This window comes from Phycomyces blakesleeanus (genome assembly GCF_001638985.1).
Source record: "Phycomyces blakesleeanus NRRL 1555(-) unplaced genomic scaffold PHYBLscaffold_20, whole genome shotgun sequence".
Lineage (NCBI taxonomy): Eukaryota > Fungi > Mucoromycota > Mucoromycetes > Mucorales > Phycomycetaceae > Phycomyces > Phycomyces blakesleeanus.
The window spans coordinates 184049-211828 of NW_017265153.1; the positions used below are offsets into that span (position 1 = coordinate 184049).

At 34.9% G+C, this 27780-nt stretch overlaps 9 protein-coding genes across 9 annotated transcripts; 3 read left to right on the forward strand and 6 right to left on the reverse strand.

Moving 5' to 3' along the window:
• Positions 1-466: 466 nt before the first annotated feature.
• PHYBLDRAFT_171808 (hypothetical protein) lies at positions 467-2049 on the forward strand (the record flags this gene model as incomplete). The annotated part of the gene is made up of 5 exons (XM_018436667.1): positions 467-692; positions 1091-1164; positions 1228-1261; positions 1434-1483; positions 1966-2049. 5 exons carry the CDS (start codon positions 467-469, stop codon positions 2047-2049), a joined length of 468 nt encoding a protein of 155 aa, XP_018287828.1.
• Positions 2050-3298: 1249 nt separating this feature from the next.
• On the forward strand, positions 3299-5120 carry PHYBLDRAFT_171809 (hypothetical protein; the record flags this gene model as incomplete). The annotated part of the gene is made up of 5 exons (XM_018436668.1): positions 3299-3524; positions 3940-4013; positions 4077-4110; positions 4283-4332; positions 5037-5120. 5 exons carry the CDS (start codon positions 3299-3301, stop codon positions 5118-5120), a joined length of 468 nt encoding a protein of 155 aa, XP_018287829.1.
• Positions 5121-6369: 1249 nt separating this feature from the next.
• PHYBLDRAFT_171810 (hypothetical protein) lies at positions 6370-7880 on the forward strand (the record flags this gene model as incomplete). The annotated part of the gene is made up of 5 exons (XM_018436669.1): positions 6370-6595; positions 6996-7069; positions 7133-7166; positions 7339-7388; positions 7797-7880. 5 exons carry the CDS (start codon positions 6370-6372, stop codon positions 7878-7880), a joined length of 468 nt encoding a protein of 155 aa, XP_018287830.1.
• A 5029-nt stretch (positions 7881-12909) lies between these two features.
• PHYBLDRAFT_70560 (hypothetical protein) lies at positions 12910-13662 on the reverse strand (the record flags this gene model as incomplete). The annotated part of the gene is made up of 2 exons (XM_018442299.1): positions 12910-13557; positions 13597-13662. 2 exons carry the CDS (start codon positions 13660-13662, stop codon positions 12910-12912), a joined length of 714 nt encoding a protein of 237 aa, XP_018287831.1.
• Positions 13663-16147: 2485 nt separating this feature from the next.
• Positions 16148-16521, reverse strand: PHYBLDRAFT_148978 (hypothetical protein; the record flags this gene model as incomplete). Its single annotated transcript, XM_018432195.1, has 2 exons — positions 16148-16239; positions 16326-16521. 2 exons carry the CDS (start codon positions 16519-16521, stop codon positions 16148-16150), a joined length of 288 nt encoding a protein of 95 aa, XP_018287832.1.
• Positions 16522-17759: 1238 nt separating this feature from the next.
• PHYBLDRAFT_171812 (hypothetical protein) lies at positions 17760-19310 on the reverse strand (the record flags this gene model as incomplete). Its single annotated transcript, XM_018436670.1, has 5 exons — positions 17760-18021; positions 18143-18290; positions 18385-18475; positions 18591-18820; positions 18932-19310. 5 exons carry the CDS (start codon positions 19308-19310, stop codon positions 17760-17762), a joined length of 1110 nt encoding a protein of 369 aa, XP_018288093.1.
• A 318-nt stretch (positions 19311-19628) lies between these two features.
• On the reverse strand, positions 19629-21024 carry PHYBLDRAFT_79850 (hypothetical protein; the record flags this gene model as incomplete). The annotated part of the gene is made up of 6 exons (XM_018443513.1): positions 19629-19709; positions 19777-19888; positions 20008-20032; positions 20100-20434; positions 20681-20822; positions 20922-21024. 6 exons carry the CDS (start codon positions 21022-21024, stop codon positions 19629-19631), a joined length of 798 nt encoding a protein of 265 aa, XP_018287833.1.
• A 1766-nt stretch (positions 21025-22790) lies between these two features.
• On the reverse strand, positions 22791-23157 carry PHYBLDRAFT_9242 (hypothetical protein; the record flags this gene model as incomplete). The annotated part of the gene is made up of 2 exons (XM_018443786.1): positions 22791-22869; positions 22994-23157. Coding segments are annotated over 2 exons (243 nt in total), but the record flags the coding sequence as incomplete, so codon positions are not given.
• A 2889-nt stretch (positions 23158-26046) lies between these two features.
• PHYBLDRAFT_182626 (hypothetical protein) lies at positions 26047-27614 on the reverse strand (the record flags this gene model as incomplete). Its single annotated transcript, XM_018438649.1, has 2 exons — positions 26047-26957; positions 27141-27614. The coding sequence occupies 2 exons, from the start codon at positions 27612-27614 to the stop codon at positions 26094-26096; spliced, it is 1338 nt and encodes a 445-aa protein (XP_018287835.1). The 3' UTR covers positions 26047-26093.
• Between the last annotated feature and the right edge of the window lie 166 nt (positions 27615-27780).

Below are 27780 nucleotides of genomic sequence, written 5' to 3' on the forward strand. Positions count from 1 at the left end.
TATTTGTTTAAGTTGCTGTTTAAATAGTTTTAAATAAGAGTATATTTGAAAAATTGAATGGGAAATAAATGATACAAGCTATAGACATATTTCAGTCGAGTTACTATTTAAATAATCGCAAAGAAATATATAATTATTGAATATAATAGTACCAGCCTTTTTCATTATTAAAATAAAGCCTTTTGGAATTAGATCAAAATAAGATATTGGAATTCATTATATATACTAATATATTAATATGAGATATCAAAAGGCTTGATTATTTGCACGAACAAAGATATAAACCAAAAAATTCAAGCTATTAGCTAACTGTAGAGTATCGTGTATAAAGTATCAAAGTGCTTTGCTTTCTATTTTTGGTTGGTTTATTTTGATTTTCATATGATTCTATACTTTTTTTAGACAAAACAAACAAACTTACTTGGGCGGTTACCCAGGCTTTTTTTTACGATAAACCTGTTATTTCATGCATGACCATCGCATCCGCACTACGGATGCGTTATTGGAATCGCATCCGCACTACGGATGCGTTATTAGAATCGCATCCGCACTACGGATGCGAAAACTTTATCTTTACCTTATTACTTTAGAGAAACCTTTGGATTACCAAATGCATTACCTCAAAACTATAAATGATTATAGTTTTTGCGATTTGTTAGAAAATAAACTTTTCCTCTCCCATATGACCACTGGTTATGGCACCCCCCACCCACAACGCCCCCTTTTCTCTCACACCTCAACTACAGACACAAATATGCCTCGGCTGCATACACACACTTTAAATATATCTATCTCAACTACCCACACATCGACTACCCACACATCGACTACCCACACATCGACTACCCACACATCGACTACCCACACATCGACTACCCACACACACATCTCTCTTATAATAAATTCATAACCTATATAAACATATAATAAATAATAAATCATATTTTATTTTAGTTATTTAAAGATATTAAAATAAATAAGATATGCGAGTAGGGAGAGACCAAGTTAATTTGTTTGAAGTGAAAGGGACAAGAAGAATGAGAGTACAGAGTATAAGAAATATATGTTTCTTTTTTTTTTAAAAATATAGGTTTGAGGATTATGTTGTGCATCTATAAAGAGAGATTACTATGGCAGGACTTTGTGTTAGACAATGGCTGTTTGGTCTAGAACTGGATATTTAAAGATATACTAAAAGTAAGAATTTTTAAAAATTATGTGTGATAGGATGGGGTCATTTTCATTGAAGAAGGTGTTGAAGGTATAAGTATATAGATATCATGTGCATGCGAAAGTAAAAAGACAGTTCTGAGAATAGTAGTATATGTCACTTCAGATATAAAAGAATAGAGTATATGGGTTCCGAGTGCTGAAGTTTGATTATATGGTTATTATTTTTATTTTTATTTTTCAGTAGTGATAAAATAAGAAAGATAGTATGATTGGTATTGTCGACTTTGAAAGTGGTGCGAAGTTGTTGTTGGTACAGGGTTGAAAAAAGAAAACAATAGAGTGGCGATGACTGTCGCCTTTGAGAGCAGTGCGAAGTTGTTGTTAGTACAGGGTTGAAAAAAGAAAACAATAGAGTGGCGATGACTGTCGCCTTTGAGAGCAGTGCGAAGTTGTTGTTAGTACAGGGTTGAAAAAAGAAAACAATAGAGTGGCGATGACTGTCGCCTTTGAGAGCAGTGCGAAGTTGTTGTTAGTACAGGGTTGAAAAAAGAAAACAATAGAGTGGCGATGACTGTCGCCTTTGAACGCAGTGCGAAGTTGTTGTTAGTACAGGGTTGAAAAAAAGAAAACAATAGAGTGGCGATGACTGCCGACTTTGAGAGCAGTGCGAAGTTTATAGGGACACGAAGGCTTGACCAAGGGCTTATTTTTTGTTAGAGTCGCATATACAGTGAACAGTCGTCAAAAATATAAAATAAAGAGTATTTCATTTTTTATTTTATTTTTCAAAAGAGTGCGCTTCCTTTTCGTATTGCGTCGCTTTCGGTCCACTTTGAGTTGCAATACAATATGAATGACGATCCCCAACAGGAATGAAGATCCTCGACTGGGATGGCGGAATGTCGAAAGAAGATTCAAGCCATCGTTAAAAAGATTTTTTTTTGTTTTGGTTACAGCACAGTGAAGGGTTTTGAATACACAGTCCTCTCTCAACGATTGTAAGTGAGTACCATACGGTCTTTAAACCTTCGTATGGGTAACAGTATCCCTGTCAATGGACCCTGCTATGATTCTTTCACTTGTGGGTACACAAAGGGTGTCTGCACCACCGATCAGTAATACCAGTTTACAAAAAAGTGCGTGCTGTCCGAATTGTCGATTAGAACCCTTAGTTTGTAAAAAGATATAAAAAGAAATAGACAATATCGTATATATTGTACCAGTGCAGCCAATTGACTGGTAGACAGATCCCCAAGTGTGTGCGTGTGTATTAAAGAGGGAAAAAAGGTAGGTGTAAGAGCTCATCTGAAATATACTAACAGATTATATATATATAGTCCTAGAGTAACTTTTAGTATATGAACACAATTCATTTTAAAATAATTTGATAATATATAGATATATATCAACTTGGATTAGACTTATAAATAAAAAGAAAATAAGAGATAAAGCGAATTAAAGGAAGTAGAGTGTTAATTGATCCATAAATATCCAGTGGATCAAACTGTTATAAAGATGTATTAAACCCCATATTGTTGCTTATAGCTCGGATCGGATTTAATTTTAATCAAAATCTTTTGCAGCCGAAATATATATATTCTTGCACAGAACTATTTAATAAACTGCTTGAGAAGTATATGGTACAAGCCAAAGATATCTATTTGTTTAAGTTGCTGTTTAAATAGTTTTAAATAAGAGTATATTTGAAAAATTGAATAGGAAATAAATGATACAAGCTATAGACATATTTCAGTCGAGTTACTATTTAAAAAATCGCAAAGAAATATATAATTATTGAATATAATAGTACCAGCCTTTTTCATTATTAAAATAAAGCCTTTTGGAATTAGATAAAAATAAGATATTGGAATTCATTATATATACTAATATATTAATATGAAATATCAAAAGGCTTGATTATTTGCACGAACAAAGATATAAACCAAAAAACACAAGCTATTAGTTAACTGTAGAGTATCGTGTATAAAGTATCAAAGTGCTTTGCTTTCTATTTTTGGTTGGTTTATTTTGATTTTCATATGATTCTATACTTTTTTTAGACAAAACAAACAAACTTACTTGGGCGGTTACCCAGGCTTTTTTTTTACGATAAACCTGTTATTTCATGCATGACCATCGCATCCGCACTACGGATGCGTTATTGGAATCGCATCCGCACTACGGATGCGTTATTAGAATCGCATCCGCACTACGGATGCGAAAACTTTATCTTTACCTTATTACTTTAGAGAAACCTTTGGATTACCAAATGCATTACCTCAAAACTATAAATGATTATAGTTTTTGCGATTTGTTAGAAAATAAACTTTTCCTCTCCCATATGACCACTGGTTATGGCACCCCCCACCCACAACGCCCCCTTTTCTCTCACACCTCAACTACAGACACAAATATGCCTCGGCTGCATACACACACTTTAAATATATCTATCTCAACTACCCACACACCGACTACCCACACATCGACTACTCACACATCGACTACTCACACATCGACTACTCACACATCGACTACTCACACATCGACTACCCACACACACATCTCTCTTATAATAAATTCATAACCTATATAAACATATAATAAATAATAAATCATATTTTATTTTAGTTATTTAAAGATATTAAAATAAATAAGATATGCGAGTAGGGAGAGACCAAGTTAATTTGTTTGAAGTGAAAGGGACAAGAAGAATGAGAGTACAGAGTATAAGAAATATATGTTTCTTTTTTTTTTTTTAAAATATAGGTTTGAGGATTATGTTGTGCATCTATAAAGAGAGATTACTATGGCAGGACTTTGTGTTAGACAATGGCTGTTTGGTCTAGAACTGGATATTTAAAGATATACTAAAAGTAAGAATTTTTAAAAATTATGTGTGATAGGATGGGGTCATTTTCATTGAAGAAGGTGTTGAAGGTATAAGTATATAGATATCATGTGCATGCGAAAGTAAAAAGACAGTTCTGAGAATAGTAGTATATGTCACTTCAGATATAAAAGAATAGAGTATATGGGTTCCGAGTGCTGAAGTTTGATTATATGGTTATTATTTTTATTTTTATTTTTCAGTAGTGATAAAATAAGAAAGATAGTATGATTGGTATTGTCGACTTTGAAAGTGGTGCGAAGTTGTTGTTGGTACAGGGTTGAAAAAAGAAAACAATAGAGTGGCGATGACTGTCGCCTTTGAGAGCAGTGCGAAGTTGTTGTTAGTACAGGGTTGAAAAAAGAAAACAATAGAGTGGCGATGACTGTCGCCTTTGAACGCAGTGCGAAGTTGTTGTTAGTACAGGGTTGAAAAAAGAAAACAATAGAGTGGCGATGACTGTCGCCTTTGAGAGCAGTGCGAAGTTGTTGTTAGTACAGGGTTGAAAAAAGAAAACAATAGAGTGGCAATGACTGTCGCCTTTGAGAGCAGTGCGAAGTTGTTGTTAGTACAGGGTTGAAAAAAGAAAACAATAGAGTGGCGATGACTGTCGCCTTTGAGAGCAGTGCGAAGTTGTTGTTAGTACAGGGTTGAAAAAAGAAAACAATAGAGTGGCGATGACTGTCGCCTTTGAGAGCAGTGCGAAGTTGTTGTTAGTACAGGGTTGAAAAAAGAAAACAATAGAGTGGCAATGACTGTCGCCTTTGAGAGCAGTGCGAAGTTGTTGTTAGTACAGGGTTGAAAAAAAGAAAACAATAGAGTGGCGATGACTGCCGACTTTGAGAGCAGTGCGAAGTTTATAGGGACACGAAGGCTTGACCAAGGGCTTATTTTTTGTTAGAGTCGCATATACAGTGAACAGTCGTCAAAAATATAAAATAAAGAGTATTTCATTTTTTATTTTATTTTTCAAAAGAGTGCGCTTCCTTTTCGTATTGCGTCGCTTTCGGTCCACTTTGAGTTGCAATACAATATGAATGACGATCCCCAACAGGAATGAAGATCCTCGACTGGGATGGCGGAATGTCGAAAGAAGATTCAAGCCATCGTTAAAAAGATTTTTTTTTGTTTTGGTTACAGCACAGTGAAGGGTTTTGAATACACAGTCCTCTCTCAACGATTGTAAGTGAGTACCATACGGTCTTTAAACCTTCGTATGGGTAACAGTATCCCTGTCAATGGACCCTGCTATGATTCTTTCACTTGTGGGTACACAAAGGGTGTCTGCACCGCCGATCAGTAATACCAGTTTACAAAAAAGTGCGTGCTGTCCGAATTGTCGATTAGAACCCTTAGTTTGTAAAAAGATATAAAAAGAAATAGACAATATCGTATATATTGTACCAGTGCAGCCAATTGACTGGTAGACAGATCCCCAAGTGTGTGCGTGTGTATTAAAGAGGGAAAAAAGGTAGGTGTAAGAGCTCATCTGAAATATACTAACAGATTATATATATATAGTCCTAGAGTAACTTTTAGTATATGAACACAATTCATTTTAAAATAACTTGATAATATATAGATATATATCAACTTGGATTAGACTTATAAATAAAAAGAAAATAAGAGATAAAGCGAATTAAAGGAAGTAGAGTGTTAATTGATCCATAAATATCCAGTGGATCAAACTGTTATAAAGATGTATTAAACCCCATATTGTTGCTTATAGCTCGGATCGGATTTAATTTTAATCAAAATCTTTTGCAGCCGAAATATATATATTCTTGCACAGAACTATTTAATAAACTGCTTGAGAAGTATATGGTACAAGCCAAAGATATCTATTTGTTTAAGTTGCTGTTTAAATAGTTTTAAATAAGAGTATATTTGAAAAATTGAATGGGAAATAAATGATACAAGCTATAGACATATTTCAGTCGAGTTACTATTTAAAAAATCGCAAAGAAATATATAATTATTGAATATAATAGTACCAGCCTTTTTCATTATTAAAATAAAGCCTTTTGGAATTAGATCAAAATAAGATATTGGAATTCATTATATATACTAATATATTAATATGAAATATCAAAAGGCTTGATTATTTGCACGAACAAAGATATAAACCAAAAAACACAAGCTATTAGTTAACTGTAGAGTATCGTGTATAAAGTATCAAAGTGCTTTGCTTTCTATTTTTGGTTGGTTTATTTTGATTTTCATATGATTCTATACTTTTTTTAGACAAAACAAACAAACTTACTTGGGCGGTTACCCAGGCTTTTTTTTTACGATAAACCTGTTATTTCATGCATGACCATCGCATCCGCACTACGGATGCGTTATTGGAATCGCATCCGCACTACGGATGCGTTATTAGAATCGCATCCGCACTACGGATGCGAAAACTTTATCTTTACCTTATTACTTTAGAGAAACCTTTGGATTACCAAATGCATTACCTCAAAACTATAAATGATTATAGTTTTTGCGATTTGTTAGAAAATAAACTTTTCCTCTCCCATATGACCACTGGTTATGGCACCCCCCACCCACAACGCCCCCTTTTCTCTCACACCTCAACTACAGACACAAATATGCCTCGGCTGCATACACACACTTTAAATATATCTATCTCAACTACCCACACACCGACTACCCACACATCGACTACTCACACATCGACTACTCACACATCGACTACTCACACATCGACTACCCACACACACATCTCTCTTATAATAAATTCATAACCTATATAAACATATAATAAATAATAAATCATATTTTATTTTAGTTATTTAAAGATATTAAAATAAATAAGATATGCGAGTAGGGAGAGACCAAGTTAATTTGTTTGAAGTGAAAGGGACAAGAAGAATGAGAGTACAGAGTATAAGAAATATATGTTTCTTTTTTTTTTTTAAAAATATAGGTTTGAGGATTATGTTGTGCATCTATAAAGAGAGATTACTATGGCAGGACTTTGTGTTAGACAATGGCTGTTTGGTCTAGAACTGGATATTTAAAGATATACTAAAAGTAAGAATTTTTAAAAATTATGTGTGATAGGATGGGGTCATTTTCATTGAAGAAGGTGTTGAAGGTATAAGTATATAGATATCATGTGCATGCGAAAGTAAAAAGACAGTTCTGAGAATAGTAGTATATGTCACTTCAGATATAAAAGAATAGAGTATATGGGTTCCGAGTGCTGAAGTTTGATTATATGGTTATTATTTTTATTTTTATTTTTCAGTAGTGATAAAATAAGAAAGATAGTATGATTGGTATTGTCGACTTTGAAAGTGGTGCGAAGTTGTTGTTGGTACAGGGTTGAAAAAAGAAAACAATAGAGTGGCGATGACTGTCGCCTTTGAACGCAGTGCGAAGTTGTTGTTAGTACAGGGTTGAAAAAAGAAAACAATAGAGTGGCGATGACTGTCGCCTTTGAGAGCAGTGCGAAGTTGTTGTTAGTACAGGGTTGAAAAAAGAAAACAATAGAGTGGCGATGACTGTCGCCTTTGAACGCAGTGCGAAGTTGTTGTTAGTACAGGGTTGAAAAAAAGAAAACAATAGAGTGGCGATGACTGCCGACTTTGAGAGCAGTGCGAAGTTTATAGGGACACGAAGGCTTGACCAAGGGCTTATTTTTTGTTAGAGTCGCATATACAGTGAACAGTCGTCAAAAATATAAAATAAAGAGTATTTCATTTTTTATTTTATTTTTCAAAAGAGTGCGCTTCCTTTTCGTATTGCGTCGCTTTCGGTCCACTTTGAGTTGCAATACAATATGAATGACGATCCCCAACAGGAATGAAGATCCTCGACTGGGATGGCGGAATGTCGAAAGAAGATTCAAGCCATCGTTAAAAAGATTTTTTTTTGTTTTGGTTACAGCACAGTGAAGGGTTTTGAATACACAGTCCTCTCTCAACGATTGTAAGTGAGTACCATACGGTCTTTAAACCTTCGTATGGGTAACAGTATCCCTGTCAATGGACCCTGCTATGATTCTTTCACTTGTGGGTACACAAAGGGTGTCTGCACCACCGATCAGTAATACCAGTTTACAAAAAAGTGCGTGCTGTCCGAATTGTCGATTAGAACCCTTAGTTTGTAAAAAGATATAAAAAGAAATAGACAATATCGTATATATTGTACCAGTGCAGCCAATTGACTGGTAGACAGATCCCCAAGTGTGTGCGTGTGTATTAAAGAGGGAAAAAAGGTAGGTGTAAGAGCTCATCTGAAATATACTAACAGATTATATATATATAGTCCTAGAGTAACTTTTAGTATATGAACACAATTCATTTTAAAATAACTTGATAATATATAGATATATATCAACTTGGATTAGACTTATAAATAAAAAGAAAATAAGAGATAAAGCGAATTAAAGGAAGTAGAGTGTTAATTGATCCATAAATATCCAGTGGATCAAACTGTTATAAAGATGTATTAAACCCCATATTGTTGCTTATAGCTCGGATCGGATTTAATTTTAATCAAAATCTTTTGCAGCCGAAATATATATATTCTTGCACAGAACTATTTAATAAACTGCTTGAGAAGTATATGGTACAAGCCAAAGATATCTATTTGTTTAAGTTGCTGTTTAAATAGTTTTAAATAAGAGTATATTTGAAAAATTGAATAGGAAATAAATGATACAAGCTATAGACATATTTCAGTCGAGTTACTATTTAAAAAATCGCAAAGAAATATATAATTATTGAATATAATAGTACCAGCCTTTTTCATTATTAAAATAAAGCCTTTTGGAATTAGATAAAAATAAGATATTGGAATTCATTATATATACTAATATATTAATATGAAATATCAAAAGGCTTGATTATTTGCACGAACAAAGATATAAACCAAAAAACACAAGCTATTAGTTAACTGTAGAGTATCGTGTATAAAGTATCAAAGTGCTTTGCTTTCTATTTTTGGTTGGTTTATTTTGATTTTCATATGATTCTATACTTTTTTTAGACAAAACAAACAAACTTACTTGGGCGGTTACCCAGGCTTTTTTTTTACGATAAACCTGTTATTTCATGCATGACCATCGCATCCGCACTACGGATGCGTTATTGGAATCGCATCCGCACTACGGATGCGAAAACTTTATCTTTACCTTATTACTTTAGAGAAACCTTTGGATTACCAAATGCATTACCTCAAAACTATAAATGATTATAGTTTTTGCGATTTGTTAGAAAATAAACTTTTCCTCTCCCATATGACCACTGGTTATGGCACCCCCCACCCACAACGCCCCCTTTTCTCTCACACCTCAACTACAGACACAAATATGCCTCGGCTGCATACACACACTTTAAATATATCTATCTCAACTACCCACACATCGACTACCCACACATCGACTACCCACACACACATCTCTCTTATAATAAATTCATAACCTATATAAACATATAATAAATAATAAATCATATTTTATTTTAGTTATTTAAAGATATTAAAATAAATAAGATATGCGAGTAGGGAGAGACCAAGTTAATTTGTTTGAAGTGAAAGGGACAAGAAGAATGAGAGTACAGAGTATAAGAAATATATGTTTCTTTTTTTTTTTTAAAATATAGGTTTGAGGATTATGTTGTGCATCTATAAAGAGAGATTACTATGGCAGGACTTTGTGTTAGACAATGGCTGTTTGGTCTAGAACTGGATATTTAAAGATATACTAAAAGTAAGAATTTTTAAAAATTATGTGTGATAGGATGGGGTCATTTTCATTGAAGAAGGTGTTGAAGGTATAAGTATATAGATATCATGTGCATGCGAAAGTAAAAAGACAGTTCTGAGAATAGTAGTATATGTCACTTCAGATATAAAAGAATAGAGTATATGGGTTCCGAGTGCTGAAGTTTGATTATATGGTTATTATTTTTATTTTTATTTTTCAGTAGTGATAAAATAAGAAAGATAGTATGATTGGTATTGTCGACTTTGAAAGTGGTGTGAAGCGGTTGCCATTACACTCCCAAAATCGAAATCACCAACAAAATCTTTGATTTCTACCCCTGAATAAACTATACATCAACTTCATTATGCTATATCTTCTCAAGAAGCTGACAAAATAAAACCAAAAATTGTGTTGTTATAGAGAAATATATGTATATTATAAAATAAAAATAAAAAATACAGTTTTATAGACGGTGTGATCACCACGATCTTTAATGGCTGCTTTAACTCTGTGGGGCATACTTGTTACAATATTTTGCAGAACTCCTGGATCAAGTAACTCCCATTCCTGAAGAATACAGATCTTCAGAGCATGCCAGGCGTGCTCAATTGGTTTCAAATTCGGAATTTGCGACGGTTAGTAGACTAAACGTTTAATCTCCCAACGGGTTTTCCACCACGTCGTGTACGACCCAGTATGGTAGCTAGCACCATCTTCTTGGGTTGTGAATATGGTGTCACGCTCCCCATTCAATTGTTTGTACCAGGGGTTGAAATCCTTAGACTGACCATTGACGTATGCATCCTAGTCTACCGATCCTTCGAAAAACAATAATGGCTCAATGCCACCAGCCGAGAAACAATCCCATACCATGACGGAACCTTTTCCATACTTTTCTTCTGTTAGTGTATGTCTTTCCTGGTGTCTCTCCCCTCGTCTACAAATTACGGATTTGTCAGAATCATTGCTTTTCACCATTAACCTTGACTTATCTGACCACACCACTCTACTCCAATCTTCGATGCTAAAACTGGCCTTAGCTCTAGCCCAGCGCAACTGAGTCTTTTTCTGCTGACGGGTTAACTTCGGTTTAGATACAGGGGTGTAAGAACCGAAGCCGTTTGCTCGTAGGTATCGGATAACTGTCTGTCTACAGACAATAACGCCAGCGGCCCCAAAATTTGCCTGGTGGTATGCACAACTCTCAAAAGGATTACGTCTCACACTCAAACAAAGACTTATAATGTCTGTTACACTAAGTTTCTTTGGCCTCCCAGATCTGGTCTTTGTTTTGGCTGTTTCAGTAGTCTCCTAGCGCTTTATTGTGTCGAAAACTGTAGTTCTAGGAACGTTCATACGGTTTACGATGTCAGTTGGAGTATGATCGGCTTTTGAGAACCATACAGTGCCTCCACGCTCAAAATCTAACATCTCGCGTCTAGAGAGGATAGTTTTGATTCTTTTATTACCATTTGACATTGGTGATTAAGTTTGAAGTAAAGGTGTGAGGAAGAGAAAGGTAAAGAATGTCTTAAAAAAAGCAAGCATGAAAAATGTGGTTCATCGATGATTTTTATTGTTGGAGTGTATATCGCAGACCTCTGGATATATCCTCCCATTATCCTCCTCATGCTAATATGAGCTACGAAACTGATCCCAGTCAAGCTCTAATATTCAATCATTATAGCTATCACCATCACTTTTGAAGCTCTGGTATCTTAATCAATAGTGTATTAACGGTTGAAGGTCAGCTATGCATACGTATATGGCTACTCACGAGGCTATCTTCGTCGTCCTCGTCGCCACCCAGGGAATATTCCCTGAACTAGACACCTTAGTCGCCATTTATTTAACCTAATAGATCATATATAGTCTCAATCAACGTAGCCAATGCCACACACTAGATATCCATATCGAGCGGCCATTTCCAACTTATTCTTGACATTGAATTTGTCCTTAATCGTATAGCAGCTATATCTACGTTAGACATTACAAGAGTCGAAGCTAACTTAGCTTTGGCTCTCCTCTAGCTTTTTCACCTTTAAATACATTACATCCAATACATATTATAAAATATAGTAAGAATGATTTCAATCTCTGTGCAAATTTTGATATCTTTGTGTTGGTGTTGGTAAACCCAAAAAAAAAGAACTGAATATAGTGGTTGGCGGTGTTAATATTGATAGTGTTTTGAATTTGATGTTGGTACGTATCAAAAAAGAAAGAGAAAAAAAAAGAAAGAAATATGTTAAGGTTGCTCGTGTCTGTTTTTGTAGCGTTGTGAAGCTGGTGTCAATTCCAGTAGGTTTGTAAAGTCCATTTAGGCATGGAGGTTTGAATGAGGATTCTCGTAAGGGAGAAAGTAAGTAAAAAGAAGACTCAAGGCAGTTAAAAAGGATTATCTTTTTTTCTTGTTTGTGTTGCGGCTTGGTGAAGGTTATTTTTGATAGACAGTCCTCTCTAAACAGTATTGAGTAAACACTAGAAGGTATTTAAACCTCCGTATGGGTGGTAGTGTCACTGTGGATTGGTCTGATATGTTTCTTTCTCTTATGGGTACACATAGGCTGTTTGTACCATAAATTGATAATATCAGCCTATAAAAAAGTAGTTGCTGTTCGGATTTTTCAATTGACATTCTAAGAGAAACCATGTCTGTGTAGACACAGGCCTATATCAAGAAAGGCGCTCTATATTCCTAGATCACTTGGTGTGGACAGGTGAAAATACTTTATTGTGACACTTTCTAGGCCTTGCGCGCTTTGGCATATAGGCGACCCAGGAGAACTACGGCAGAAGAAATAAGAGAGAGAGAGATAAAAGAAACATGATCGATAAAACTAGCTAAGGGGAGCATAAAAGGTAAGGCGAGCTAGGATAAGAAGGATTAAGAAGATGGGAGAAGACAAAGCAAGGGAAGGAAACAATAAGCAAGGCTATTTATCCTATATCACCATGGCAGTGATAGTTGCTAGCAGGCCAAACAAAAGTGCTCAGCCTTCCAAATACTGTTCAAGACAGAGGGCGAGGAGATGTTGTCGGTGTATCGTGTATGCAAGTCATTTGCGCTCATGCTCGGGCCTGTGGGGGTGTGCCAGACCAGCAATGGATCCGATGATCCAAGGGATCAAAGTCGGTCTTCACAAACACTGATGTGTCTGTCAAGAGCTGCATGATTTTGTTCTTGAAGTCGTGGTGCACAAAGAATAAGAGGGCTGCCGCGTTCCGGGAATACGATATCCAGAACACGTAACTGTTGGATCTTGAGTGTTCTCAAGAGCTTTGGTACTTGGCAATACTTGAGGTGGTGGTGGCAGCGAAGGTATACAAATGCATACGCAGATGGTCTACTTTCGGGTTGCAGGGCACGGGAGGTTTGGGCAGTGGTGAGCTTTGGGTGGTTGAGTATCTTGTCCATCGTCTTCTTGGCAGCAGCCAGAAATGTGGTGGGTGAGGGTGTGGGGATGGTGGCAGGACTGTGGGCGGCGCCTACGGCTGAGACATACTCAACAAGATCAATCGCCATAGACTGGAGAACGATGGTTGGGAAGGCTGTATCACCAGGCACTTTGGCCTGAAGCTGGAGCTGGTTATGCAAGAGCCCTATGTACTCATTTGCGACACGGAGTTCCTCGATGAGAGAACTGTTCTGTGCTTGAAGTGCGTTGGTTGTTGCCATTATTGCATCTAGCTTGTTTATTATGACTTGCTGCTGTGCTTTGTGCATGGCTATGTGTGTTAGGGCATCGTCCATAATAGCTTTTAGCTCGGTGTTCTTGGGGGCACAAAGTATTTATGTAGCCGACGAGTTTACCGGCCTAGTATGTCGAGAAAGAACTGTCTTGAAGACATTCGTGTGGGTGAATATCTTTGGACTCATGGAAACTTGATAAAGCAGAGGTTACTAAGGTCGGCAAGGTTGGTGAGACAGGGATGGGAGTGGGTTCTTGATTGATTGTTTGTTTTTGTGTAATGGGTTTTTTAAGCAAAAATTAGCTTTTGTGAAAAAGCCTGCTTGGTGTGGACAGACTAAAAGTTCAAAAAAAAAAAGAAACCTTGTTTTTTACTAAAGGCTTCTATGCTGGTTTAATACAATAGAATGTAATTCCAATACGTGATATAAGAAGAAGAAAAGAAAAATAATTATGTATCATCCTAGTACACGGGGTATGTTGCTGTTAACTGGATGTAATATGTATAACTCTACTAGATTTAGACACAAGGCTGTCAAAGTCTATTCGATTATGAGATGTCTGGATAGGTATCTACATAGAAGGTCCAATACAGTCCAGCATATGCTAAATTTAGAACAATGATCTGTATAGTTGTAATATACTAGGAAGTTCTTGTCTATTACCCTAAAAAAACAGTTCCCTTTTTCTATACTCCAATTAAACTAATCATGGATTTATCCCACGTATCAGTAAAATTTATAGACTTTGATTGACATATTATGGGTATATATATATGCGTGTCGTATTATAAGGATAAAGAAGTATAAAAAGAATGTGCCCCCTCCAATTTCAGATATCAAGCTTTGAAAATATTAGATTCGCTTATTGGTGTAGAAACCAAATCTCGGACCAGGCATGGTAGAAAGTAACATTGTTAGTATTAGAATTATCTGCAGAAAAACTTAAACAGTAAAGATTTTTCAGGCAGTACCAAAATATAAATAGCATATAATTATCTTTTAATCATCTTTAAAGAAATAAATCTGCCTTTATCACATAAAAACAACTACTATTATATGCTTTCTTTTTTTAAAAAAAATAAAGGTTTAATGGCATAATACAGCCATTGATTAATTGACTGTTTAAAGAGATGTAGTTGATCTAACAACACAAATTTGTCATTTGGTTGTAGCGAACATGCAAGAGAAAGATAAGAGAGGGATATGGAGAGATCTAGCTTTACAAGGCAGTGGTCTTAAACGCTGTCAAAATCAAAGTTATATGTATAATTCCCTCACAAGACTTCTTCTACTTCTTCTTTGTTTGTAATATAGACTGTAAATGATGTGACTACAAAAATAAAATCTTTCCATTCCTTGAATCCATGTACTCTAAGCAATCGGCGCTGTTTTTACAGACCAAACTAAACTAGGCTAAATCAAATCAAATCAAATCAAATCATATCATATCAAATCAAATCGAGTCGAGTCAAGCCAGATTGAACTCAAATGAACGGGTAATGGCTTATGAGCAAGGGTTGATACATATAAAACAAAAACAAAAGCAGGAAAATAAAATCAGATATTTTCTAATATTTGTTTTTGAAACAAATACTAGAAACAATCGGTATATGTTTTTGTTCACCTATTTGAACATTTATTATTATTTTATTAATTGAGTATAAAGTAAAGTAAAGTAAATTAAAGTAAAGTAAAGAAAAAACAGTATTAAATGAGGTCAGGCTGTTTTTCTATTACTCCTTATTATTAGTGGGTTTACCTGTGGGTTGATTGTAAAGGCAGGTGGGATAGTTTTTGACAAATGACTTCATTAATATTACTTGTCAAGCTATTAACTTATCATTTACTAGTATTTTTGTACAGTAGGATATCAAACACCACTGTACAGTTTGAATTGTGTTTTATTCTAGTGATTTGATTTAATTGACAAGAGTGTAGGTGTGTATTATTTATGAATAGCCTGTGATTTAATTGATGAGAATGTTGCTTTTAAACTGTACATCTATCGTAGTGTATCATAAATTATTCAAAAACCAACCAATATTTTGAGTGTATTTTTATTATAATATAAATAAATAAAATAATGTAATGTAAACCAAAGCGAATTCAATTGAATTGAATTGAATTGAATTGAATTGAATTGGAGGCGCAGGCAAATATTTCATTTCACAAACAGAGAGAAAAAAAAAGTATATTGATATATCAGCTTTCAACTGGTTCAAAAGATCGCCTTTTTTGTGCGAAAAGGAATCCTTGTCCTACACTCACACACACTCACATACAGATTTGGGATTTTATATGCCTACGATATTTGTAACCATAAATCAATATATAAAATATATACTATAATATAATATAATATAATATAATAAATGGTACATGGTACATGGTGCATACATAATAAACAGTTTTGCAGCTGATTGATTTGATTTTTAAAGTTTTTCTTTTCTTTATATGTTTTCTCATGGCTTGAAAGACATACATATATAAAATACACTATTTTTTGATTGAATGCATAAATATATATATATTTATAAAGAGAAAATAAACATGTACACCTGTATGTGATTGTTTTTTATGTATTAAACAAGAGTACATTTATAATGATAAATAAATAATAGTGATAGTAATAGTAGTAATGGTAATGGTACAAAAGGATAGATAGCAAAGGCTATGTACAGAGTTTTAAGCTATCTGGATGTTGTTGCTTTGAAGAGCACCAGAGGTTGATGACGAAAATGAGGAAGAGGAGGAAATTTATAGCTGTTGACGGATAATAACAACAACAAAGAAAAGAAAAAAGAAGATCCTTGGCTTGATTCTTGTATGTGTGTATGTACGTTAAATACCACCTCGAATGCGCCGTGAACGGTCTCGTCGCAGTTGTCTTGCTGGCATCAATTGTTGGCGTGGGTTAACCTTGGCACGGTCTTCTCGTGGCTTGTGGATCAATAAAAGATTGATGATGTAGGCAAAGTATCCTTGTTCAGTGGATGGTGAACCACCACCACCACCACCAGCAGACGGAGCAGAAGAAGAGGCCATTTTTGTTGTTATTTTGTTGTTGATTGATTGGTTGGTTGGTAGTCTTTGGTGTTCGTTTTGTTGACTAGAGAGTTTGAGTAATAAGAGTAAAGAAGAGAAATAATAAATTAATAAATAAATTAATAAAAATGAGTATTAAATATTCAATTGGATTTTTATATAGGAAAAAAAAAAGAATGTCACCCCCTCTCTCTCTCGCTTTCCTTCTTAATCCCTCTTCATTTCTCCGCATGGCCGAGACAAGCCATAAGCATACGCATATACATATATAAATTTGTGTACTGTAAATAAACAACTAAATAATTATATACTTGCGAGTCAAAATGTGGTCTACCAATGGAGTATATTATTGGCTACAATGCTTTGTATTTATTTATATATATATATAAAAAAGAGGGATTTTTGTTATTGTTATATCATATATTCATGTTTATCTTATTTTATTTTATTTATATTGCAAGCCTTGTGTATTGGCAATAATAACAATATGATATAAACATTTTGTCCTTGTCCATTCTCCGCTATCTCGGTCTGTGGGTTAAGCACTGACAATGCATTGTTATTTTGCCTTTATATGACTACCACTACTACTAATAGTTAACAGTAATAGTGGTGACTATCCGTGGTAATTCAAACCAACCAAAACGCCCGATCTATATAGGAATAATTGATTTGTAAGATATAGATATATAAATATATATATATATATATAAACCGTAGTAAAAAGAGGACACATGAATTAGTCAATGACTAGCCCTGCAGGTTAACCAAAAAAAAAAAAAGTCTCCCGGATCATTGTTCACTCTTCTTCTTTACTTTACTTTAGTTTAGCTTAATATTCTTATAAATAAATATAGATATAATTTTACATGTAGATGTGATACTCATCACAAGGTTGTCCTTATTCTGCTAGCACATGCACGCCACAGGACCACAAATATTTAAGCAAAAGTCATGATTGAATACAATCCCCTTTCCTTGACACATAAATCTTATGCAGCTAATATGGCTAGTCTTAGTGTCTAGTAAAATACCAGATGGTTTTTCTGTAAACCTTGTTACTTTATTAATGCATCTTATACATAGTACATATATAAAATACAAATCAATTGATCGATCAGTTACTTGTTCTTTGTAAACCAAAACAAGAAAAATGTGTGCCAAGTAATACTACAACAAGAGCAAGTGTATTGTACAGGTACTGTGTCAAAAAATAAAATAAAGAGGGATCCTGATAATCAATTCCTTGGCTCGTAAAAAGACTTTGTAGAGATACCCATGGCTTCGGTCATGTAGTCTGGCAGACCACTCACATCATTCTGGGGCTGGTCTGAGTCTGCAACCACCTTGACACCCAGCTCATCTGCGACAGATTCATCATATGCATGCCTAACCAGTTTCTCATACAAATCCATAGGCAATTTCTTGCAGAATATCATAGCAATGGTAATAATAGTTTTTGCTTGAAGAGGTGGTAATTTCCTCAATATTTTCATAGGGCTAATGAACAATATATATATATATAAAACAGGTTTTTTTTGTGAGTATGTATTCATTATCATTTGGTTGTTGGTTGTTGGTTATTGTTTCATTGATCAATCAGTCAATCAAAAAAAATTACCTTGAGCTATGTAGTAGTTCATGGCGAACCATGCCAATTTGAGCAATGATGTAAAGAATATTGAGGTGAGCACCGAAAGCAAACATGACATCCCACAACTGCAATAATTCTGACAGAGGAGGTGTACAAGCAGAGAAAGATAGTACAGCTTCCAGATCGACACAGAATAAATTTCTAGTCAATATTTATAATTTCTTATATAATATAATAATATTTAAAAAGAAAAAGAAATTAAAGCTTACATGGAAATGCGTATATACTAGCTGTCAGGCCTTTTCCAAGCAAGTATCCATAAAGTGTTGGATCCAAAGCAGCCAGACAAAGGTCCACCAACTGTGTAATATACATATACATATACATGTACGTACACAAGAGTCGAATTAAATTAAATTAAATTAAATGAAGAATTAAGCATTAAACACTCGTCTGTTTAATGTTTACTCATTACCCTAACACCACAATGAACTCCTTTGAGCGTCGGATGAACATATAGTGGACACCATCTCCATAGGAAAGTCGAAAAAGAGTAAAACGCCTCCATCTCTGGCATGACCATCAAAAACGGGGCGGCAAGGATGTTCATGCCCTGAACATAGGTGAGCTCCTTTGAAGACGAAGACAGACTTTGGAAGTACTGTCTTAGTTGAATTTCTTCTGATGTATCATCTGTGTGTTCACCTTTTCATTTTGGTTTTTGGTTTTTGGTTTTTAGGAAATAAGCCCTAACAATTATAACCGTAACCGTAACCATAACCATAACCATAACCATAACCATATTCATAATAATACCTTTTCGACTAATCCATACGAATGCATTCAAGACCCGGATAAGCATATCTTCAGATACATGTTCCAGAAAACTAGTGTCGGTCGTCATTGTTCTAAAGGTGTCATTCCGGATCTTTGTGTCCACGGAACTCGGTCCTCGGTGGACAATATTGATGTAGCAAGATGCAGATACATTGGGAAGCAGCAAGAGTAGCTTCCAGACCCTACCGCGCAGTTTATCTGGGCAGACAACCGAAAGAACAGAGTATCGCAGCTCAATCAGATCTTCTATAGAAGATTCCTCGCTAAGATGCCTTTTGGCCAAGGCTTCCATGATTTGCTGATAAGAAGCTGCAACTGTTATTTCAGTTGGATTACGGCTGATATCCAAGGGTAGCATTATTAAAAGAAAAAAGAAAGCAATAATATGTATGTATGTATATCTATAAGAACAAGAAGAAGGCTACGAATAAGAAGAAGAAGAAGAAGAAGAGAAAGAAAAGTCATATAAAGTACAAACAAGAATAATATGTTAATGGTGATGGTGATTATGATGATGCAAACAAGTACACACGCGCTCACACACATACACACACGCACATACACGCACGCACATACAAGCACGCACGCACGCACGCGCATTCACATATATGTATACATACTCACTCACTCACTCATTCATTCATTCATTCATGTGCGTACATGTATGTGTAATGGATTATTCATCTAACAAAGAACCCCATACTTCAAGTACAATCCAAATAGTCATGACCAAAACAAACCAAATATGATGTGGATTCTTTTCAAATAAGATATATAGATATAGTATATTATTATGGGAATTATTCGAATTCATTGTATTCCACCTTCCGACGTGTCTTTTGCTGTATCTCAAGAGGTTGGGTATCTGCAGGTCGCTTTAGACGAGGGTCTCTTGATGGAGCCTTGATGATGTTGTTGTTATTGTTGTTATTGTTACTATTGTTAATGATATTATTATTATTATTATTATTATTACTGCCGCTACTACTACTACTACTATTATTAATATTACTAGAAGCATTATTGTTATTGTTGTTACTATTGTTATTATTTACATTGTTACTATTACTATTACTATTACTATTGATATTAATATTACTATTAGTACTACTACTACTACTACTACTACTACTACTACTACTACTACTATTGTTGTTGTTGTTGTTGTTGTTCGGGATTCTATTGTCTGTAGGTTGGTCTAGATCACGCTGGTTGCCAGATCTAGGTTTTCTTCCCTTTGAAAAGTTTCCATGGCCACGCTGAGGACGATTGGCAAGTCTTTGAGGATTGACTGCTCGTTGGGATTGATCAGGAAACGAGGCTTGATCTTGTCTGAACTGATTGGGTGCTCGGTGCGGTGTAATCTCAGCTTCCGATAGATTGGGCTTTTCTACAAACGGGAAAGTGTCTTGGCCTATTCTTTTGATGTCACCTTCTTTCATGACCGAAAGGCTCAACTGCCCTTGATATAATCTGTTCTGCCTATTATTGTTGTTAATAATGATGATGATGATAATGATATTCATTTACTATGTATATATATATATATATTAAAAATAATATATAATATTAAATATTCATATATATATATGTGTGTGTGTGTGTGTATATATATACATGCGTACTTGCATATACATGCGTACATACATACATACATACATAAATATACATATAAAATAATAATAATAATAATAATAAGAACAATAACAAAAACAACAAAACACTTACGCTCCCCGGATGTGCAATATATCGCCATGCTTAAGTAAACTTCCTTTGGTTCCAAACACATTAAGTGAAATGCTTGCTGTACGATCAGCTACCAGAGCTTTATAGATCCCTTCACCAAGACGAGTAAAGTGGGGTTCAGGGTCTTTTGTGTTGTGTTATGTGTGTGTATATATATATATATATGTTTTATGGATTGATTAGTCTAATAATTCTTTATAGTCACATATATATCATAACTCACCCTTTTGAATCACAATCACTTCGCATTCAAAATTCTTCATTTGGGGTGTCATATCTTTTATTAGCACCAGGCGAGGGCTGGTCACGTGCATTGATGATGTCATTTTAAATAAAAGTGCCTTTTTCTTTATTTCTTTTCTTTTCTTTTTGTCTGTGTGTGTGTGTGTAACGAAGGCAGTACGAATATTATAAATATCCAAAGATGTATATATATTTATTTATTTATTTATAATATAATTTCTTTTTTTTTTTTAACAAAAAAATAAATAAAAATGATTTCTTAAAAGAAAAAAAAAATTCTAAAGGAAACCCAACTCTTTGGCTTTTATAGTTTTTTTTTATTTAAAAAAAAAAAAAAAAATGATTCTAGAATAGATTACTTTGATTGGTTCCGGATCGGATTCTATATTGTTTCGAGCCGCACAATATTTCTTGACTGTACTCTGTCAAACCCACACTCACCTCACCTCACTTCACCTCACCTCACTTAATATCAATACCCACAGCCTATAATTTTGTGCATGTAAAAAAATGAATAAATGAATGAATTAATGAATGATTTTGTGATTTTTAGATAGTAGTTCAAAGTACATGAGTATATGTTTTTCTTTCTTTCTTTTTTTTTTTTTTTTATAAATATGAATTTGACAAGTTTTTTTTTGTTTTTGTTGGTTTTATTAGGTGGCCTTCCAGAGTACAGCTCGTCGAACAAAGGAACGGATCATCTTTTGTGTTCCTCCGCCTATTCGCTGCAGAACCATGTGGGCCCATGGAGATCCCTGGCGCGACATGATCAAGAAGACGACAAAGAAGATGATTGTGTCTACGAGTGCGTGCTTAAGAACCGTCTTGCCCAACCACCACCAGCTCCACCGCAACTGTCGCTTCCGCGTGTCTCTCTCGACCTGTTGCCATCGAAGGATTGCCAGCTGTTCGGCTAACCCGGTTACTTCGGTCTGAAGAATCTCCATCGCACGTTCTGTTGGGCCTGGTCGAAGTGGCTGAGGTTTTGTCAGCCCAGAATTTTGTCTTGATTTCGATTGTTTTCTTGTTATTGATGATGTTGGTGGCGGTGGTGGTGATGATGATAATGATAATGATAATGAGGATGATGATTTGTTATAGTTGTCTTGTTCTTGATACTGATTATAATAATTATTATTATTACTATTACTAAATTGGTTTTGATACTGCTGGTATTGATTTTGGGATTGGCTGTTGTGGTGGTTGAGGTGAGGATGATAATCAGGTGAGTTTAATGCAAGGGGTGCTGTGATGGCAGCTACTTCTCGATCAATTGTGTCTGCCTCAGAGACAAGGTCGTTTGATTGATGAAGAAAGTCCATGGGTTGAACATAGTATCGCCTTGGCCAACGGTTCTGCATCTTTTGGTAGCTGCTAGGTGATAAATCGGGTGTCATGGGATATTCTTGGGTGCTGTGACTTGTTGTGGTTTTGTTGGTTGTGTTTGTCAATAGGGAAGGTTCGGAAAGTGCATAGTGGCGTGGGAGGGAGTAATTACCCAAGGGAGACTGAATAGGTCCAAGGTAGTATTCTTCTTCTCTTTCTGGATTCGTTTCATCAAAATTATCTAAATATATATATAAGAGTTGCAAGCCATAAGTCACATGCCGGTCTATTATCCCCTCCTTCTTATTCTTCAAATCAAACTATATATATATTTACTTACCTTGCTCAGAGTAATTGGTTTGCTCAAGGTAATTGAGTGATTCTGACAAGGAATCGACATGTGGATGGTGAGGATATACTTTAATGAACTGTGCGTTTTTTTTTTTTTTTTTTTTTTTTTACAAAATCAAAATCAAAATCAAATCAATCAAAAACACGGGCATGATTGACTTACTTCACCAATAAGCTCCACGAGGGCCTCTACATAAAATGTTTGTGCGTCTGTGGGACACAGACCTTGAAGACGGTCCCAGGCCTTCCTACAACAGCAGTAGCAACAGTAGCAACAGTAGCAATAATAGGAAAAAGAAAGAAAAAAAAGGACAGTTGAGAATATTATTTTTATTATTAAGACAATGAGAAAACAAGAGAGACAATTGTTACCATTTGGCACATTCTGCTACGTCTCGTGAAGAAGGCTTTGGTTGTGTACAATCACCCTGTGTAGCTTGTTTGTAAAGACCATATAGATTCAATCTCTCACTTGCTGTGAGTTGGACGGTGTCATTGTCGGGTAATGTTCGAACTACGGCTAATGCACGACAAAAGAGAATCTGAGTATCATGAGCATGTGATGTTGTCATTCTTTCTTTTTCTGCTTTTGATAAAGACAGACAGATATATGTATGTGTGTAAAAGGATAAAGAGGTGGAAGAAGTGGTAAAGTAAAGTAAAGTAAAGTAAAGTAAATAAGAAGAAGAGGTAGTCAAAAGAGAGAGAAAGAGAGAGAAAATAAAAAAAAAGTGGGGAAAATACTAAAAGTATAATAAGAATAAGAATAAGAATCTGTCTGTCTGTCTGTCTGTCTGTGTGCTTGGCTTTCTATCTATAGCTATTAATTATAATTAATAATAAAAATAAGTATAAAATAGTAGTATGTGAATGAATGAATATGTGTGTGGGGAAACAAGGCCTGAGAACCATTATTTTTTTCAAAAAGAGAAGAAAAACATTTGTCATTCTTCACGTGCAAGAGCTACAACAATGGGAAGAATTATGGGTTACAAAATACACACGGTGATAAGATGGTTCAAATGAAATGCCATATAAAATATCTAATACTCTGTGTGCATTAATCTCTTGCCCAATAATTGAAACATTCAAGATTATCAAGACATCAATAATACTTGGACTTTTTATACTTTGTTTTATGCTACAATTCATCCAATTCTTTATTTATTTATTTATTTATTTTGATCACAAAAAAAATAAAATAAAAAATATTACATATATATTCATGGGAATTACTAAAGTTTAATGTACAATTTGAATAAACCACATACATATATACATTATGTAATGTAAGCTCAATTGTGTGTATATAGATTTGATAGCTAATATAAATAGAGAGAAAAGAGGTCAATTCTTCTCTTCTTCGCCTTCTTACTCTTCTTTACAGGGGGTTATTTGAATTATTTCATTATAATTATTATTAAAGATATTAATGATAATAATAATTTAATAGTGCTACTTAACAGACTGTGTTTATTTTTGCTCTCTAGATATTATGGTTGCTATATAGGTGTACTGTACTGTATAGGATTTAATAAGGAGAATATTTACTATGTACAATAAAATATTATCCCTTGATCTGCTTGAGAATCGGGTAAAAGAAGGAGATGGGTGAGAAATATACATACATACCAAAAAAATAAATAGAATAAAAAAATTATAGGATTGAGGGTGGGGTGGGGGGGCATGTAATCATAGATAGATAGATAGATTTTCACTTGACGCCTCGGATAATCTTTATCCTAATTTAGTTTCCGGGTCCAAGATTCTTTTCTTGTACATAAATCTCTCTCTTTATCTTTATCTTTATGTGGTGTGCTTGAATGTCCATAGTGTACAAAAGGAAGAAATGAAATAAAGAGAGCATCGTTTCAAGTGTACCCAAGACATATTCATCGATGTATGTAAATCTAATTTTATATCCCTTGTTTGTTCACTAAAATCAACTGCGGTAAATAATTTCTATACTTTTTTTCTTTTCTTTCATATTTATCATCTGCCCGTCTGCCCGTCTGTCGGCTGTCTATAGAGATGAAATTATTATTTAAATAAAATATATTAATTCTAGTCAGTACCCTTGTTTTACCTTAATATAAATTGTCTATTTTTGATAAATATGCAAGATTGGTTCATATCAAATGGCCTCTCTACATTTGAAACACAAAAATATTCTTTGCTGATTGGTATTTTCCAAGAGTTTGGGTCATGTAGTAAGAAAGAAAAAGAAGAAGAAGAATAATAAGAGTAATATTAATAAAAATCAAGATAACCTTATAAATACATGTGTAGGTGTAGGTGTAGGTGGGGGGGAACGCTTATGGTTTATTTGAAATGACAAGCATGTTTTTGAAAATCAACCACGAAACAGTAAGACGCAACTTTTATTATTATTATTATTATTATTATTTCTTAACAATCGTCGGAAATGTAATTATTATGGATCAAAAATAAAAATAAAATAAAGAAATGCGCAAGAGAAACAAATCACAAAACAAATTAAACACACCCCGATATCTGAGAAACAAAAGATACGAGAAAATATGTAGTCTCCGTTTCAAATATAATGTATATTTAGTTTTATTATAAAAAAGAAAATTAATCAGTGCAAGAAATATACCAACTTGATTATTCACACACAAATTATCTGTATGTGTCTGTTTCTTTTTTTTTTTTTAGTTTAGTTTAGTTTAGTTTGGTTTGGTTTGGTTTGGTTTGGCTTGGCTTGGCTTGGCTTAATAATTAATATTTGTTGCAGACTTTGATTCGTCCATATTCTTTTTTTTTTTGCCCCTTCCCCTCCACCCCCCAGCATACATACATACATACTCTATATTATTATTTTTGTTCTTGATCCTGATCAGGCCAGACCAGACCAGACCAGACCAGATCTGACCAGACCAGACCAGACCTGGGATTATGGATCATGTATTATGGAATCACGAATCCAGAGTCTTGGATGTGAGAGCCAAACCAAACCAAACCAAACCAAACAAATCAAATCAAATCAAATCAAATGTATAAAACAAGATTATTATTAAAAATAAATAAATACTTTTGTTTTATTTTAATATATTATATTTTTTTATGATAATTAGTATTGAATATTTCAAAAAAAATACATAACAATAATGGAACACGATTTCGTAAGTGAAGTGAAGTGAAGCGAAGTGAAGTAGAGTATATTTATATATATAGACAATGGAAGGCAAGGAATAAAAAATAATGAAAGAAAAATGGGTTGAAATATGGACAGAATAAATAGTGACAAAAATAAAGAGAAAAAAAAGTTACAGTAATAAAAAGAAAAAAATAATAATAAGAAGGGGAAAGGAGGGAAGGGCTAATGTTACCAATTGATTAGTACTATAATAATAGTAATAATAATGGCATTAGATATAAAAGAGGAATAGAGTGTTTTTTTTTTAAAAAATAAATAAAATAAATAAATAAATAATGATAGTAATAATGGTAATTAAGCGTCGTTCTGGAAATCTCTGATCAAAGACTTGATGGAATCAATTGTACCAAAGACACAACCAATGATACCCAAGAAGATGGTCAGGGCACAAAAGGCAAGTTCGTACCAGGGCTTGTTGCGGATACCAGTCAGACGGAGATAACAGAGGACAGGCAAAAGGAAGACAAGACCGCAGGTGGCAAGGGCACCAATGAGACCCATAAAGTCATCAAAGTAAGGTACAAAGATAGCAAGGACAACAAGAATAGCCATGGTGACGGAACGGATGATGGCACGGCCGAACCAGGCACCGACTTTACCGATTCTTTCTTCGTCGCACTTGACGAACTTTTCGAATTCGAGAGAGAAGGAGGTGGTGTAGATTGGGATGGCAAGGATAACGTGGATGGTCATGACGATCATGGCGATGGTGCGGCCAGGGCCGTGGGGAAGAGAGTTGTAGATAGGAGACTGGGTCGAGCGACCATATGAGTGGTAGCCGGGAACAGCAGTCAAGAAATAAAGAGCAATGCAGGTCGAGAGTCCAGCTGCAACTGCCCAGTTCCATTGTCTAGGCTTGGCCAGGGCATGTTCGACGTGAGGATAGGTGTTGTTACCACCGAACGAGAAGGCAATTGTGGCCAATGCAGAAGGGAAACCGGTCCAGATGACACCATCAGTAGCATAGGCAACTGGGTTGGGGTGGGCATTGTGATCCATGGGGCCCTGGATGAGGACAATGAATACGGCCATCATGGTACAGATTGCACCAACAGCTGCAAGTACAGTAATTTCACGGAGAGTCTTCAAGAGTAAGGATGGAATCAACAAGAATACACCAATGATAATCTTCCAGTAGACATCTGTCAAAGCACCAGCCTAAAACAAATAAATTAAATTAAAAGTCAGGAACATGGCAATAAAATATATTATAATTTTTTTTTTAAAAAAAAAAGAAATATCTATCTATCTTTTATTTGTTTGTTTGTTTGTTTGTTTATATGCAATGTAATGTGTTGTAATGTAATCTATTGTAATCTATTGTATTGTGGTGTGACTTACAGTGTTTTGAAGCAATTCGTGCATGTTACCACCAGCAAGTACAAGATAGAGAGCAGGGCAACCGAAAAGATTGAGTAAATGGAGAGAAGAGGCGATAATGTAACCCGGCCAGCCAAAGGCAGCAGTACCGATGGCCTTGTAGTCATGGAGACGTTGTCCGGGTTTTGCGTATAGACAGCGGATGAGAATGATACCACTGTAGACAGCCATGAAGTAGGCTAGACCAAGAATGAGGATACCTAGCCAGCCACCAATGGCAAATGCCTTTGGAAGACCGAGAGTACCAGTACCGGCAACGACACAGACAACGTTAAAGTAAGCTGTCAAGAAATTTCCGTCTCCATGTCCGTAAGGGTTGGTGTTGGCACTGGCATTGGCACCTTCATCGCATTGTTCTTCCGAGACATTTTCTCGCATAGAGAATTTTTCACCAGATGTGGAGGATAAGGTACGCTCGAGATTTGTCTCAGGCATTGTAAGAGAAGCTGATTGTATGTGTTATGGGAGAGAAAGAGAAAGAGATTAAAGAAAAGAAAAAAAAGATAAAATACAAGGAAGAAAGATATATATATATAAGTGAATATATATATATATATATGTGTGTGTGTGTGTGTTTATGGGTGGGTGTGTTTTTATAAAG